Here is an 18,328-nt window from a genome sequence, read left to right on the forward strand (position 1 = left end):
AATGTGAGGGGAATGTAAGTGTGTTACATGATGATTTGTAAATGAACCGACCCTTCCTTTCTATCTACCTAAGACAAGAGCTGGACCCCCCGGAGCTACTGAGGGCAGCAAAAGCTTGTGAAAATGAGGGCGAGAGTAAGTAGGGATTAACTTGGGCTAGGTGTCATGATGCCTCACCGTTCTTGCCAAAAATGATAATTAATACTGGGCTTACCACGGTAGAAGGGCCACCTATACTTAACCCAGAAAAGAAACATATACATAATTATATATGTTCGATAAATAGAACTCTCCATTCTTAATATGACCTTAGTACAGTCTTTCTCCACCTCACTTACAGATTGCTGAGCTACAATGAACATTTTTTTCCTCAATATGGGAAGATAAATGCTTTACTGGACTCCACAGAAACCAGACTATTCAGACAGAAATACTGTAACCTCTCCTACAATGCATGTTTTTCTCTCCTTTCCTATTTAAATATCAATTCTATTTTCACGCAGTTCTTGTTTTTTCTTCTTTTATCACTCCTCTGCTTGTTCTAACAGCAAGCAGATAATAAAACAGTAATTTGAAAAGAAGCAGGTCTGATGACCTCTGCTTTTCCTCCTCTTTCTTCATATTGGTTACCGCTGCCTTCTCCTTCCTTTTTGCTACTATTAACTGCCATTTACATCAGCACTACTGTAGAATGGGGAAGAGACACTTGCTAACAAAATTAAAACTCAAGACCTTCGCCAAATCAGTCCCCCTTTAGCATGTCATCAGGAGATTTTGCAAGCAAAGTTTTGGAATTCCCTCTTGGCATGTTAACCTTTATCCCACCAGCATAGCTGCAGTATTTGGACTATGATCAGTTTTTGATAGCATAAACCTTACATACAGATTTTGCTAAACCTGTGAAGAGTGGAACTGCCTTTCATATGAAAGCAGCTCTACAGACAAAACATTATCTGGGATATAATAGTATGTGGAACTGGAGCAATATTCAAGAGGTCGCACACCAAATGCCTTCCACATATCCAAAACATGTCAGCATATAACTGGGGAAGAAAGAAAAAAACCTAAGATCCATTTTCACAAAATTACTTGAGTGATCCAAACTTTACTGTTGTATGCCTAATTCTGATGGATCCCTGCCTAACTTAAAGAAATTTTAAAACGGTTCCACAGTACTATGTAAGGTATCGATATTCCCTATACATATGTAAAGTTGTATATATATATACACACACATATCAAAACAAGATCTTTAAGAAAATCTCTCAGTGGCAGCCACCTAAACTAGTCAATACAGAATGGATAGGTTTATCCCAAATCTTATCTCCGCTTAGATTTATGATCTTAAATTGGGCTGAAAAGAGATGGGTCCTCCATTTGGAGTTTATAATCCAAAACTGCAAAATGGGTATATAATCACTTCCCTTAAAATTTAACCTTTTCTTTCCTAATCTATTCTATCCTTTCCTATCAAGGTGCTGCCTCCTTATCTACAGTAGGTTCAGTGTTCAGAATTCTGATACAGAATAGCCAGGTTCAATCATCCTCATGCTGGAGAGCTTTAACCTCAAATCTTGTGCACCCTAAGTACCTGCCTACTAGAAAACTATGGGAATAAGGGAAGCAAGAGAAGAAATATCTCTGTCTCTTTGGCTGAACTGCAAAAAGAATGCTAATGCTAAAATGAGACCAAAAAAGATAGACAATAAATATGTGAGGTCTTCAGCATAATGATCAAACCTCCTCAGTTCTGGTCCAAATTCCATGGAACGTTGCATGTATTTTCTTCCACAAAAAATTTCATGTAAATGTATGACTTTTAAGCAGGAACTAGAAGTGTCCCTTCCTAGCTGAGTGCTTAAAAATCACTTTTGCTCAACCTTTTTCTCAGTCACTGAGCATTCTGTCAGAAACAAACTGAAAATAGACAAGGTTGAAAGGACCTTGTCAAAAATGTCAAACCCGAATGTGTCTATGCTGTTTCATAATCTCTAGAATGTGTTAGCAAATAAGCAAGACTATGAGGCTGAAAATTTTGAGTTTAGGTGCATCCATTTTCTAGTCCTGCTTGAAGATACATTCTTTTATCTATGTATAAGCTGCCATCTGAGAAAAATCTGCTTTCAGCTACTGGTACCAGAAGAAAAAAATGTCCCTTAAAAAAACCCGCTTTTTTTGAGTCATAGTCAAAATTCCAGTAAAGAAGATGGACTACACCCTGTCCCCAGAAATGAAAATGAAGTAAGGAAATAGGTTGCCTACAATAATACTGAATCACCCAAAATAAAAACCATTAGTAGAATTAATAAAAAATTTATGTCTCCAAAGCAAATGCAAGACAAAATACCCAGACAAACAAAAACAGGAAAAAGTGTCTTCCATTACTAAATACTTCTAGAATTTTTGACTCACTCAGTGGAAGTCATGACTAATGGTAATGTGAATGCAAAGTAAATGTGCTTGTCTGATAAGGCTCTTCTCAATAAATTCTTAGATTGTTTTTTTGCTGGTTTATTTTATTATCTGGAAAAATATAAAAAGTAATTTACAGTGGGCAGAATAATTCAGTCAAAGCTCAACTATTGCAAAGCGGGAAAATTTTCATGGCAAAACTGACATTACCGAGAATGACTACATTCCAACTCAGCAAGACATTGTTAGCTTTAATGACTATTTGATAAAAGCACTTTTATATTCTCCTAAGGAATTCATTTAATCTCTGTGTTTACAAAATGTTTTTGTTTCTCCAACCAAAAGGATAGAGAACTTCTTGTTAATTACCATTGAAGACTAAAAAGTGTAATTGTATTGATGCTCAACAAGTGCATTAGCATATAAAAGAGTTCTAAAATTATTTAATTTGTATCACATATTGCTTGTTTTGAGTATGAAATCAGAGCTTTAGAGCTTGCATTCCAGAGAAAAGTAGCAAGGTTTGCCATTGGTTTCAATGGAAGCAGTATTCAACGCTTCACTTTTTGAGTTCCTTCATTTTAATTTTCATGCTTCTTTCAGAAATCATATAAATACATATAAAAAATGTTTATATGTATATTACTACAGCGATTTTAATACATTATATTTCTGAGAACACTGAACAGAAAAAAATGGCTATTTTTCTCATTATATTAAAACTACCATCTTGTGAAGTCTAGGAAGGGTTGAAGAATGGGTTAGATAAATACGTCAGAAATTAGTTATATTTTGTCTTATTTTTGAAGACAAAGATGGCCTATCTGACCACTTTAAGTCTCTTTCAGTAGAGCTCCACTCATCCTGGATGATGGTTATACTACTCGCAGTGGGTTTCCTTGGTGTATAACACAGCAATAACCTATTTAATGAGTGTCATTGTCATTTGAAATATTAATTTAAGAAAATTATTAAGTAGCTAAGGGAAGATATTCTAAATCAATGGAAATAAAAATCTTGGATAATTACCATTGAGTTCCATATTTCAGACAAGATTCACACTATATTCAATCACTCTTTGGCTACTACATATGAAATGTAACATAAGATTGGCCATTTCCTAGTATACCACTTGTAGTGACGCATAGTGATGTCACATCAGAAAATGAGAGGCTTCACAGCGTATTTATCTAACAAAGTAATCACAGAATCACAGAACGGCAGGGGCTGGAAGGGACCTCTGGAGATCATCTTGTCCAAACTCCCTGCTTGAGCAGGCACACCTAGAGCAGGGGGCACAGGACCGTGTCCAGGTGGGTTTTGAATATTTCCAGGGAAGGAGACTCCACAGCCTCCCTGGGCAGCCTGTGCCACTGCTCTGTCACCCTCACAGGAAAGCCCTGCTCTATAGCCTTGGTGTCAATTTACACTATTGGTTCTAGGGTAAATTGAATAAGATTCTGGGCAAAAGAAGTACAGTTTCTCCTTCAAGTTTTCCATGGGAGACTACTGAAGCTTGAGATCCGATTGCCACATTGTTAATGTGATATTAAATTAACATTGCTATAGTCACAAAATATCTAATCCACTTCAAAGTATTCCACAATCTTTGATATTATACTAAAAATAACTGACCCAGACAAGAAGCATGAGAGATGGTATTATTTCTAGCTGAAAACAGACAAAGCTAGTGACAAGCAAATGTGGACAACCTACTAGCTATGTATCTTGTTCTTTTAAATGGCAGTGCAAAAGAATGGATTGGTTCAAAATAGTATTAGGCAACGAGAATATAGAAGAACATGGACACCTGCTACCAGCCAGCTGGAATCAGTTTCTTCTCACTTGCCTGAGTAACGTATTTTTAAGGATTCAAGCTGCAAACGTGTTGAAGTAACCTGTTTGCCATGCTACACCAGGCAAAATTCATACCAGGAAGAAGCTGGGACTTCTTCACAGTCCTGATTAAACACCATCACAATCAGAAGCTTAGCAGAGCATAGATCTTTAGATTAGATTTTGTTCAAAATTATAACACACTTCTGCTGTATAAAAGGGTGGATATGAAGGCCTTAAAAAGCCATTCAACCTTCTTAATGAGCGTGGCAATGTTGATCGCTCTAAGGATGATGGATTTGTGAGAAATGTCTTGAGGAGGTAGCTAAAGGGCAATAGTATAGAGAAAACATGTATCTATGGCTTTGTAACTTGTCACACGGATACTATTATTTTTTAGTACTGAGATGATGTCTAGATACTCCAATCGGAAATAAAATACTGTGATAATGGATGCAAAGAGCTTACAAACCATCAATGCCACAGATGCAATATGATAAAGTCTTCAACTGAACATCCCCTCCCACTCATCCATTCTTTCCTTCTCACTCCTTTCCCTTCTGCTCTAAGTCAGATTCATTTTCAAAAGGGCTGGAATACACTGTACCTTTTCAAGTAGGGACAAGGACCATTTAGTACCTTTTCTGCCTTGGTTTTGGTGCCCCACTTCTTCGTGTGAAATGCTGGCTAATGGTGGGGTAAAAAAATATTGTTCTGCATGTAGAACAACACACACTTTAAGATTCACTGTGCCATTTCTAGGTTTCTTAAGGTCCTGATCTACACTGAGAAAAGTTGCTTAAAGAAACTACTTTTCTACAGGTTTCAGGATACAAAGCTGACAGCTTTTTATAGAACGGATTCCAAAAAATATCCATTATCTTAAACTGAATAAAACTAGAGACAGATTGAGGTATAGTCTGGGAATGACTTATCTGTTTTATGACAGTGGATTATTAACAAAATCTCATACAAATAACGGGAGATTCAGAATATAAGCAAAAGCATCTGTCTGATAAATTAATGAAAACAGAAAAATTTCAGAAGTTCACACTGTATTTTAGTGAGCTTTTATATAAAAGAAAAATCTTCTGAAGTGGCATTTCAATCATAATTTATCACAGAACAAAACCAGTTGAACAGGACAGCAAATTGACACATTTTTCTTTTGTTCAAAGAAAAATAACAAGTACAAGAATAACAATAATAATAATAATAATTTAAAAACTGTCTACAGAAGTAGTTTCTTCAGCTAAGAAGAACAGATGGAGATTATACAAGCGTGAAATTCAGACAGTAAAGAGATGAAAAATAGCTTCTATGACAGCTCACAGCACTGTAATTTAACATGCAAATATTACTACTTAAGCACTGACATAATGCTTAGATTATTATTAACCAATAGTGGATGGAGTCTCTATCCTTGGAGATACTAAAAAGCTGTCTGGACATGGTCCTGGGTAATTGGCTCTAGGTGACCCTGCTTTAGCAGGGGGCGTTGGACCAGATGACCTCTAGAGGTCCTTTCCAACCTCAACTGTTCCATGATTCAGTGAACTGTACTACCTGTATTAACAAATTAGGGTAAGAGCTGTTCTGTACCACTTCTATGGGTGCTCAGAGTGATGCTAGTAGGCACCCTTCTTTATGCTTTGAATTCCCAGAGATTGTAAGAACTTTTGGATCTAAAGGTGTCTGTGGATAGAAGAGATCTGTGCAACTACAGGCACATCGACCTTCTTTATACTATCCAGTGATTTATCATTTACTTTGAAAGAAAGACTATTTAAAGGCAAACAAGTACACAGAGAACGGGATACAATGAATCATGAGTACATCATGGGTAGATCATTCCAGTGTATTCTGATAGTGTCATTTCATTTTGAAAGGGGGGTGACAACTGGGTAAAGTTTAAGATTTGAGAGATGATATCTGCAAAGACATTCTAGGATCTGTCATAGGACTGATCTCATTCATATTTCTTTCCACTCTGCTTAATGATGTTCATATAAAAGTAGTTTCAGATATTCAGTGTTTCTCAAATTACTGAAACTAGCAGATAGCACAGGTAACTGACTGACCTTGATGCTGCAGAGGTATGCTCTACAGAAAGAACTGGACAACCATGAAGACACTAATAATTGAAGTGAATTTTGGCAGTATGACATGCAAGAGCATGCATTTCCAAGAAATAAAACAACCCCAAACTAAAAAAATACAAAAAAAACACAAGAAATGAAAAAAGGAGGATAAAGATCTGGACATAGTAACAGGGTGTAAGATGACTTTATGTAATCAATATGTATCAACTGAGGAACAGAAGCAGCTTATTTATGGTACACTGATACACTGTAGGTTATGGATATTTTCAGTAAAGGCAGGAAACAAAAGAACTAGGCCTGTGTGTAAACTCCTCTGGGATAATGCATATATTTAAATCTAGTCATCCATTCTGAAAAATACTTCAAACTGAAACATGAAAGCAGGATGTGATCAAGATTAATTAATTTCTGATTAATAATAGCTGGAAAGGAAGAAGGGGTGTTTCAGATAACAAAAGCAAACAGGTATAAACTGGTGTGCTGGTTTTGGCTGAGAAGGGGTTAATTCTCCTCACTGTGGGGGTCGGCTACCTTTCCAGCTTCCCGCACTCTGCTGAGTGGCGGGGGGGGGGGGGCTGGGAGGGGCAGGGCAGCGGTGGGGGCGGCTGACCCCGACTGGCCAATGGCAGGTTCATTCCCTACCATGTGACACCATGGCCAGTATATTAAGGGGGGGGCAGTTGGCGGCTCAGGGGCGGCGTCGGGTTGGTGGGCGGTGAGCGGCTGCAGCGCGTGCGGTTTGTTTCAGTGGTTCGTTCCCTTCCCCCCTCCCCCAGGGTTTTGCACCTCTCGTTGTTCTCTTCCATTGCATTTCTGTTGTTGTTTCTTTTAATTTTAATTATTAAACTGTTCTTATCCCAACCCATGAGCGTTACCCTCCTGATTCTCTCCCCCATCTACTGGTGGAGGAGTGAGCGAGCGGCTGTGTGGGGCTGAGCTGCCGCTAAACCATGACAACTGGCATGGAACTAGAACGTTAGAACACTTCTTGCAATTCAAAGATGGAAGTTCAGGAGTAGTTTTCCAAGAAGCAGTGGGACAAACCCCCAAATTAACTCATTTAAAAACATAGCTTTATCAATTTATGAAAGCAATTTTATGATACGGCTGCATTTGACAGCAAGGACACAGACAAGGAAACTCAGGAAATCATAACTTATAAGTACTGCAAAAGGTACTTTGAGATAAAAACTGGGGTAAGATGGGAGTCCAGGAGAGCAAGGATCTGAAAAAGTATACCAACATTTTTGCACTCTGAATTCCATGTGATGCAGTCCCATTCAGATGTATCTACCTTACCTTTCAGCTGCACTGGTTCGCATTCTTCAAATTTAATACTTGAATCAGTAGAAGGTATAGCATAAGCTTGGCTTATACTATAACAGATATCACCATACTTAACGAGAGATGTTCTTTCTTTAATCAAGAGAATACCAACTTTGAGGTCTGCCTCTTGCGGCATGTTGCTAAGAAAGGTGGTGCTTTACATCAGCATGGTTTCTTCAGAAAAAAAAAAAAAGCTGTTTATTCTGGCTTCTGATATTGTAAACCCACCATCTCTACTGTCCAGCTATTTGCCTTTTCAAAAAACAATGGAATTGCTTCTTTCTTTAAGACAATTATCTCATACCAAATGTCTATTCAAGTTTTTTTTTTGTTTCACTGAAGTTTTTTTACTACTTTACTATTCTAGTTTGTAGTTCACTATTTTTCTACTACAATTAATAGAAAGGGGTCGTAATTGTTGGACAAAACAACAGAACTAACAACACAGAAGGGAAGAAAACAGAAAAATCTGCTTCGGTACTAATCTATGAGGTTTTGAATTTCTTATTAATCCTTTACTTAGCAGGCAGGAAGAGAAAATGTACTAATAAGCAGTGGTCAGAGTTCTCATCTCCGCTATTACCAATGAGATAACACAGCAAAATTTCCTTACTTCTGACCAGTCCAAAGCGACCCACTGTGGCGGACAGGACTGATTGTTACAGGGCTCTTTTTCAATAGGCCGGTGTGTTAAACAGTTGGTATTGTCCAGTGTCTCCTCCTCAGAAGGTCCAATCTTTCTGATACACAGAACCGTTCGTGAACGCACTCCTCCATCACAGGTCTTACTGCATTCTGACCAATCCCCTATAAACCACCTGGACAGAAAAAGTTAGGAGACTCAGTTAATGCATTTCAGATAATTGTACAAACCCAGAATCCAAATAGTTTAAATTACTAAACCTAAATCATTGTTAACAATACGCGTATTCACAGTGAAATAAAGTAGAAACTTACGGGGTTTTTTACTGAACATTTTAATTTATGCCTCGCTGCAATCGTATCTTCCAATAGTAATAATAATAGTACTTCATATTTTTCTAGAGCAGCAATTTCCAGCCTAGGCTACAGTAGTTAGAAAGGAGTGTTGAGTCTGACAAAAACTGCAGCTACTTAAGTAGATCTGTACTGGACTTGCCTGAAATTATTTCTCTGAAAGTGGTCTGCAACTGGAAATGCTTAGGAACCACTGCTGTAGGTTACAGCACAAGTTAAAAGCCAAGATGGTTGCCTCTCTGGTATCATTAAAATAGAATAATTTTATCTCAAAATTGGTCTTTCTGAGAGTTAATTCTCATCTGATTATGAAACATTTCTAAATTTTTTTTTATAAAAGGCTATACTGAAATGCAAAATATTCTTATTATACATGTTTACACTAGAAAAACATGAATTCATCCCATTAAAAAATTACCTCAAGAAATATTTTTAAAAATTAAAGCACTGCACGATAGCTACTAGAGGGAACTTCTGAGTTTGTATGTACATAGTAGAAGTCAGGAGTTGTACAGTATATTTAGATTACTTCATGCTACCACAAAGACTAAAGCAGCTGTTAATCTGGCTGTAATGTTTGGTTGTTTTTGTTTTTTATTCTACTGATGAATGGTTAATGCAGCTCAATTCACTGGAAATATCTCTTCACATTGTTGAGCACATTTGTTCTTCAATATTTCATTCGTTGATTAGATACACTCGGCTGAATCATCCTTGCAAAGAATAAAGGTGAAGTCTAGTATGCTATCACATGTTGCCAACATGCCAAAAATGCCGGGCATGTCGGTCAGCGTGGATGTTCCTGGAAGTACCTGTGGAGCTGCCTCATAAGATTTGTCATTTTCCGAAGCCTCTGTCAAAAAAAAGTGCTGCTGTCCTGTCTTGTGTTACAGAATGTGTGATATATGCTAATATGAACCTAGGTCAATGCAGAGATGTGAACAATATGCCATATTCTGTCATTAATTTCCCAGCAAAAGAGACTTAATTCATGATTCTTCACCACCAAACTTATGCTTCTGCCACGGTAGGGAGAACTAAAAGCTCTTCAGGACTTTGAAGAGGCTGAAGTGTTAATTTTTAGTTGGTACTACAATTTGCTCCAATGCATTCTCAGGTATCTTTTGTGTTTATACTGTATGACAAGACAGTACTATTCATAATTCATAGAACCCTGAGAGTTACCTGTGTCATGTGTTGAAATCTGGAACTTTAAGAGTTACTTATTGTAATAACAAACAAAATATTGTAAACAAACATAGTCTTTGCTGCTGTTCAGAGACATCAAGTATAATGCAACTGGCATTCAGTTAGAGACAGTAACATTTTCATGGCTTTTGGTATACACCAGAGGAAAAGCAGAATTTTGTTAATTAAAAAAGGAAACATTTGGCCACTCTGCGCAAAGAGTAAGGTTTATGGGGTGATAAACCTTCCATCCAAAAGGGTCAAAATTCTCTGGGTAACTATCTGTTATTTGAACAGCCTTCTTCTAGACTGCTTACAGGATGAGGAATCAAGAACCCTTCCTTAGGAGTTTGGCACTTTGTATTCACCCTGTGGGGAACATCAGAACAGAGACAAATGTGGGCTAAACTGCTCTGACATATTCAAGCAGATGCTGATTAATACATACTACCCACTTTCGGAATCTCGATGACTTGAGTTTCATCACGTTCATCAACATCCCTGCTGTACTGGTTGGAGAATCCAGAAGTGTCTTGCTTTGTGGGTTGGGTTTTTTCCCTTGTTTTTCTTTTTTAAATAATGTCAGTGCCAAAAATAAAAATTAACTAGTTTGGAATACTATGTTGACAACACTTGTTCAAGTCCTAATTTGTTAATAGTTAAGCCACACAAAGGAAGGGATAGGAATGTGTTTGGTAAAAAGGAACTGACCAAACGTCACCACTTCCCAAGGTCTGTTCTCAGGTACATGGTGTGAGAATTTAGTTAGTGCACTTACAGCCATGCTAAAGAGTGTTATCCAAACCGAATCCGAGAGCATATCCTTGCAGGGCAAACATATATTTACACATAGACTGTGGGGACAATGATTTAGACCTGCATTAGATGTGTTTGTGAGACAGCAGATTCACATTCAAACACACTCAAGGAGACAACAGTGTAATGGCTTCATTTCTGTTTATGTCAAATGACTACAGTACACCACACAGGGGGAATAAGTGTAGAAGACATTGCTCTGCCATCCTGCAACCAGTCACCACACCAGGGAAGCAGCTGATACGCTAGGAAGAAACCGGTTTGATGAAGACCTGTTGGGATTTTAATGCATTATAGCGTTGCTCTATTCTCCCAGTGTCTTTCACGCTACAATTTCACAGTTTCTAAGAGATACTTAAAAGACCCTACAGTATTTCTTTATTGTCCAATACATCTATTGTGCAATTTAATCAGCATTAATGATCTTCTTGTCCATTTAAAACATAGCTACGGATTATCACCAAACTTAAATTAAAGCTTGTGAATCAATAAACTCTTCTATCTCTTCTGTTGACTCCACAAGTTTTATTTGTCTCAAAACATAAGGAGCTGTTGTACATACGCCAAAATTATTTTCTAGTGCAAAATATCACAACTGTTTCTAAAACACCTTGTGTAGTAAGATTAAGCTGTGCTATAAGTCCTTGCCAAATGTCATTTTTGAACAAATGACCTGCTGTGTTTTTAATTACCTTTTCAATATATAGCATACAGCTATCTTTAAAAATAAAACTAAAGAGACGTAACCAAGTAGTCACCTAATCCTGAAGGCACACAGCATTACTGTACAACACTGAGTATCTTGGAAAGAAAGTTGTTTGACAAAACTGTTATCAGTAAATTGTTTGTCTACTAAGCAGTTTCTATTTTGCCATTTCTCATATGAACACTTAAACCTAAATTTTAATATAAGATACTTAAAAATATGGCAAACACTTAGTAGGTAATGTAAATATCTATGGCGAAGTTAGGCTTAGCTCAAGATTCTTCTGTCGTTGTTGCTTTAAGAATGGTGCCCGATTCTACTCTGAGCACTATTCACCACATCTGACACACCCTAAGAATCTGCTTTGCTAGTATCTTTTTACTTAAAATGTCTAAGCTGTTTTGTGTAGTTTAAACACCACTGTTCCTCAATCAAATCAGGCCTCCTCTATGTCTAAGTATATATTTTCCTCAACTGATTTCAGAGGAAGAAACCATCACCAAGAAACCAAAACCAAATATCTTGTTTGGTAAGTTAGGGCCCTAATACCAGATCAGAATTTTATACGCATTTGGTCAACAGGATTTATTATAGACTACAGAGACTTTTCTCTCTATGCAAAACATCTGAGTGACTAATGACTTACTCAGGTGGGCAAGGCTCAGTGTTGCAGGCTCTTTGGTTTTCTGGAGGCTTACTGTCAGGGTCACAGTAACTGTTTTGTACAATGGAGTTGTCGTCCAACCTTTTACACACCACCTCTTGTTTCTGCACACCTTTTGGATAAAATGAAACACCATTAATTAATCATTCTTGCTCTTCTTGTTCAGTAAAAGTGTATTTCACCAATTGATTATTAATCCTAACATCCACTTTAATTGGCTGAATATTGCAGGGGTGTGAATTCCAACTGACTGAATGCCCCCTGACCAAAATAAATCTTTCATTTTCCTTCAATTTCAGGCCACCCCACTGAGAGAGGATTTTTAAATTGCTGTTGTTTTCTAAAACAAAGGAATATATTTATAGATCTACTAACAGATTGTTTTTATTTGTATATTGCACAAATCCATTTTCTGTCTACCCTCCACTCCTAGTAAAATACACTACAATTTCCAAAGAAAACATCACCAAATAGAATGTGGTCACACTTCGATGCAGGATTATTGTTTATGTGCTCTGGTTTAAAATTAACCAGAAATACTGGGAAAGAATGTTGCATTTTTATACATGTCATCCTATAAACATTTTCTTCATTAAAATAATAGAAGTATTATTCATTCTGAAAGATACAGTCTGTCGCTGTGAATACTCATTTTGTCTGGCACTCCCAGCTCCTCTTTCAATGTTAACCATCAAAAGGGAAGTTTAGAGTTGATTATTATTCCCAAAACGTAATGACATAGCACTGCCAAGGCAACATTCTAAGCTGGTGTATTAAGCAGATTTTATGATTTTTATAAACAGGGTCTAAAGAAAGGCATTAATGAACCTTTGATATGACAACAGCGCAGCTCAGAGTATTGCTGTGAAGAGTAGTACACATGGCCTCCTCTCTTGTTAGAACGATCTGTATGTTTGCTAGCATAAAAAGACTGGATCTGCAATTCATATGCTGTTCTTATTGAACATGAGTAGTTGTAATACTGAAATAAGAGGATTAGTTGTATGATAAAAATTGCAGAAAGCCCTGAACCCTTCCTAAAAACAGAAGCAGTTATTGAACATTTTCCAAAATGTGAAATGTATACAATTAAATAGGGATTAAAACATCCTGGCTTCAAGTATCTGCCAACTTTAAAGCCCTCTCTTCATTTTAAGACATGCTTTTTATAGGAGGTAGACGTGCAGTAATAAAATTAATTATATAAATATGTTTTTCAGACACTAAACATCCCATGAAAACCATAGGATTTCTTTCCCCAAATATTTGTAGTCCTTTTGCTCATTTTAAACACACTAAACAACTTACCTTGCAGTTGTTTCTTTTGTTACTCAATACAGGTAAGAATCAAATCTCCTACTTTGGTTCCTAAAATGTGACCTATAGAGAATTCAGGTATTTCATTCCAGAGAGTCAAACCTGGCCTTGAGATGCCTGAGGTCTGGCCCACAAAGCATCTTGCTTGGCTATGAACAGAAGTCTCCCAGTCTACACACAGAGGGATGTGAAACGTCTTCATGACATTATGTGCAAAGGGCATGGGGAAAAATGGTAAGCTCCTTTTTCATGAGTCTTGAGGATGGCATGCACAGCTCCGTGAGGCTACAGATGCAGGAGTAGGTATGATCCCTTCTCACCCTGAGGGTATTCCTAATTCCCGTGAGCACACCATAACGTCTGTGACTTAGTGGCTGATTTAGCTGAAGTGGCAAGACTGTGGTTTCTAGTCTGTAGATTATTTCTAGTTTTTATTCAAATACAGTCTGATGTAAAATGTCTAAACTATCTTGAAAGCAAGGATTAAAATCCTACCTGCCTGTGCTAGATGAATGTCTTATTTTCTGGTTACAGATTTAAGCCCTTTACTTGTCTTCCTGCCATGGGCCCCATGAATCTTGCATCCCTGGCTGCACCGTGGCCCAGAATACTTATTAAAAAAATCTTCCCTTTTCCTGCCCTCTTAGATTCCTCAACTTTCCGTGGCACACAGTTAAGAGTACTCTTCTGAAGATGTACTCCCAGCTGGTATCTCTTCACTCTGCAATAAGGAATTGCTATTTGATAGACAACTGCCATGGCATCCTGCAAAATATGGGTATTATCTCTCATGTAAAACCAGGCTTGTTAATTCAAATACTCTCAGGAAAACCCAATGGTCTGGATCCTAAGTACATAAAAATGTTCCATGGGCCCTCAACTCTAATGTTCATGTTCCTGACAAGCAGGAGAGGAGTTAGATTCATCACTCAACATACTGTTTCTTAGAGGATGCCTGTTTAACAGGTAAAAACTTTGTATCAATGCCCAAAATCACCTGCCTCCTCACCTCACCTCAAAATCACATAACAAAAGCTACACATAACCTTCACAAAGCAGGCACTTTAAATCAGGTTGTAAATCAATTCACACATGTCTGACATCTCAGGTTATCCCTAAACACCACAATCATGTTAAAGTAAGCTTTATTAATTAAAAAAGATACCGATCAATATGAGACATATATCTTATAGGTGAGCCAGGTAAATAAATCAGCTTCTTCCATTTGCTATTTTTTCCACATGTATCTGGTTGCCACATTAGACAACAGAAGGTACCACTAAACAGTGCAGAAGTCTGCCAGACTGTTTTCCAAGTGTATCCTACATACACAAATCTACATGAACAAGCTAAAAAGAAAATATCATTTGTGAACAGTATTCAACCTCCATTTTTTTGCTAGTTTTCAATTTATGTACTGTACTTGTTGGAAAAAAATAATTTTGCTAGATAGGTAGGTCCAGTTGGAATTGAGAAACAACCCAAATTGTTAAAACAGGGCGACCCTCAAAGGCCTGAAGTACATGGCTCCACACTCAGTAGTAGTACTCCTACTACTCCCACTAGTAGTAGCTCCAGAAGTACTGGAGCTCCACTCCACAGCTGTTGGCTGATTGTGTTAACATACAGATATTCTCTCCAGATATTCATTCATCAGGTATCAAAGATTTGAGGGCTTCACATTAAGATGTTCCATTTATAGGATCCTCAGCACTTATTCTTTCAATTACATGAAATTATATAAAGCTGAAATCCAGAGAGATCTTGCACTATAAGGGCAATTAAATAACCTTGGAACACAGGAACTGGGAACATACCACTAGAAGCAATACCCTTCTATTCCTGGGAACCATTCTGTGTAATCCCTTTCATTAACTGATCAAGCTCCACTTTAAGCCCGGATACATTTTTCTTCTCTGAATTTCACACCTGTGACTACTAAAACCAAGTCGACTCCTGCAGTCTCTGTGTCTTTAGATACACTATTCCTTTGGTCAACCTCAGAGCCCTTCTGTGCATCTGCTCACAGCTGAATTTATTACAGCCAATACAAACTGTGCCCAGTACTCAATAGATTTTGCTAGTGCCCTATCCAGTGTCATTAACACTTGTTAATAAATACATCCTAAAATCAAATCTGCCTTTATCATGATTACAACATAACCCAGTCTTCCTCATGTCTCCGAGTGCTGCACTGTCAGCAAATTTCATCAGAGCTTTTCTACTTTTCATGCTGCCATCGAGACAAGAGAAACTGAAGTCTCAAGAGTCATGTGAAAGGTCTTTAAGAAGCCCACTAGGCTCACTGCCTTTTGGCCCAGTAATTTAGATTTTAAGCATGCATTGTCTACTAATATTTTCTAATTCTTTTTTAAGTGTAGGTGACAACAAAAGCTGTAACAAAGTCTAGATCAATGAATCTACTACATTTCCTTGGCCTAGAAAACTAGTTATATATTAAAAGATATGGGGCTAGTCAAGCATGACCTATCATGTTACACTCTGCCCCATTAGTCACTTATTTCTAGATCTCTATACTTTTCTTCAAAACTTTGAATCAGTCAGTAGTTCAATGCTGTTATATATTTTTGTATATATGTACACACACAGAGTAGAAGATTATTTTCTTCAGTCTCTACCTTGTTAGTACTATTTTAGTAGACAAAGACATATCGATTGCAGCATGAAAAAGAGAGAAAAATGTTTATGAGATTGGGCTCTCCTTTATAATCTCTTCCTTTGGTTCTTGACAAGTAAGTGAAAAATCTAAATATTTGAGAAGCTGTGAGAAGATGATTCACTTTAAATTCTATAACCTACGCAAACACTGCTGACAGATGAGAGTAACTAAAATCAGATCTGACAACCTGAGCAGGAGTATTTCTCTTGCAATTTTCTATTCAAACTTCACCATGACAAGAAATAGTACTTAAAAGGTCTAGCCAAACAGCAATGCTAGTGACATAGAATTTATGTTCATCCAACTGACGAATAATCATTTATCCTTTCTATGACAAGCTGATATAAGCTTGGTGGCTGATAAAATAGGCTGAATATTGCATTTTTAATTATATCTCCCTCAAATATAATTGCTTTAAAATAATAATTTATACACAGTTCAGAACTAAGTATTTTAATGATGCATCCATTCTCACCCATACCATTTCCTTCTAGGCTTTGGCTAAAAGTTGGCAGCCTCAGTAAATTCATTTCTGAGGAGATATGTAATAAGAAAGTATTCTGAAGTACTATGAACACAAAGTACCATTGTTCTGTTTTCAGAAAAAATTGAGACGTGTTTTTTATTGAATGTTGGTCAGGTAGCATATCACCCATAAGGCAGTATTCACCATTATTCACTCACACAGTGAACAATCTTTAAACCATGCCAGGAGATATATTAATCCAGTTTTAAAATGTTCTGCAGCATCTTGCCACACAGTAGGTAAACTTTACATCATTACTGTCTAAGTACAGTGTTACTGAAAAAATCTCAGCATCAAAATTCAGATTCTAATTGTAAGACAAGAATTACCACCTCTTCTCTGAGTATATGGTCTCTCTTAAAATAATCTAAAAAGGACAGCTAAAGAAGTTCATTTAAACTCTTGGGGGAATAATTACAAGCAGTTAGACTGAAACACTCTGCTTTCAAATCTACAGATTTATAGTTTATAATAAAAGACATAAAATGTCCTCATGACTGGTCAATGCAACTCTAATAGAAAACAAAACTGCAGTGGTTTAGTGACCATAATCTCCAGAGAACTGAGATGTTTTGCAGATTTCAGTTCACAAATAGTCTGCATGACTTTCAGCAGCCCAATTTTAAATTACATGGAGCACATTTTATTCTTAAATTAAAATTGCAGGCATGTAAATGCTATATCTATTTTTAAAAGCAATCCCAAAAACTGTGGTTTGCGATTGCAACAGTTAATTATAAAGATGCCAGTACCAATACATAGTGAATCCTGCATCACTAGAACTAGTGCATGCTGGTTAACCCAGACATACTTTCTGAGCTCACTCATCAGATCACAAGATGTTCATCACAGAGCCAAACTTATATTTTCCTTGATGAGGACAAGTATGTTTTATTTGTCTAAAGACAGTTTCATAATTCATCTGAGGCCATGAAAGAAAAACATAGTAGGAACCACTCTACAAGAGTGATGAGCAGCAAAGAAAACTGGATGGCAATCAATTATAATAGTATACTGATGATTTAATAAAAAAACATTAATATCTAAGACATTTAATTCATCTGCAGAAGGCCTCTAATAGAATGAATGAAATCAAAACCGATGCTTAGGGCACCTGGTAAATTCCAGATAATAAATGCTGTCATTTGTTGCCATTTACTGCTAGAATTTACTAGGCATGGAAGATATTAAAATAGGGTGGTATGCCCTTATTGGAGTTTATTTTTAAATGTATACAAAAGTAAAAACACACAGAAGGATTTTTTCCTTTGTTGGATTTTTTTAAACAATACCACCAACAGTTCACTTCCTTATACAGAATACTTATGGATCTGGACAAAGTTGTACACTTGCCCTTGGAAAGCTACAATATAACATATAAGGAAAGACAAGCACGAGAGTAAATAAACTACAATTCTGTGATCTGTAAGTGATATATATAACTTTTTCCTATTTTAGCACTTTCTTCTTCTCTTTCCAGCCCTCATCTCACTGTTTTATTTCCTATTTCTACATAATCTAGTTTTCTCGTTCTCTGATTTCTCATTAAATAGTGTTCAGGTCCTTAAAGATAACCAATTGCTGTCATCAATTTTTTCTGAATTTCAATGAACCTTTCATCCATCCATCCACCCATCCATCCCTTCTGAATTCCCTGTGTTCTCTCCCACTCTTCATTGTATATATAAACTTGCACTATACATTCTGGTATTCCTTGACGTTTTTTCCTGTAGTGTTGTCCAAGTCTGCCACCAGCTAT

The 18,328-nt window shown here is 36.9% G+C and overlaps 1 protein-coding gene across 2 annotated transcripts in view; it reads right to left on the reverse strand.

Moving 5' to 3' along the window:
• ADAMTS6 (ADAM metallopeptidase with thrombospondin type 1 motif 6) overlaps window positions 1–18,328 on the reverse strand; it is a 163,893-nt gene that overhangs the window by 12,154 nt on the left and 133,411 nt on the right. For both annotated transcript variants that reach the window (XM_064438399.1, XM_064438400.1), the window contains exons 21-22: window positions 12,029–12,158; window positions 8,290–8,494 (exon numbers count right to left, since the gene is read on the reverse strand). In XM_064438399.1, the coding sequence (XP_064294469.1) occupies window positions 8,290–8,494; window positions 12,029–12,158 (335 nt within the window). The remainder of the gene's footprint in view (window positions 1–8,289; window positions 8,495–12,028; window positions 12,159–18,328) is intronic.

The sequence above is a fragment of the Phalacrocorax carbo genome, chromosome Z (genome assembly GCF_963921805.1).
Source record: "Phalacrocorax carbo chromosome Z, bPhaCar2.1, whole genome shotgun sequence".
NCBI classification, from domain to species: Eukaryota; Metazoa; Chordata; class Aves; order Suliformes; family Phalacrocoracidae; genus Phalacrocorax; species Phalacrocorax carbo.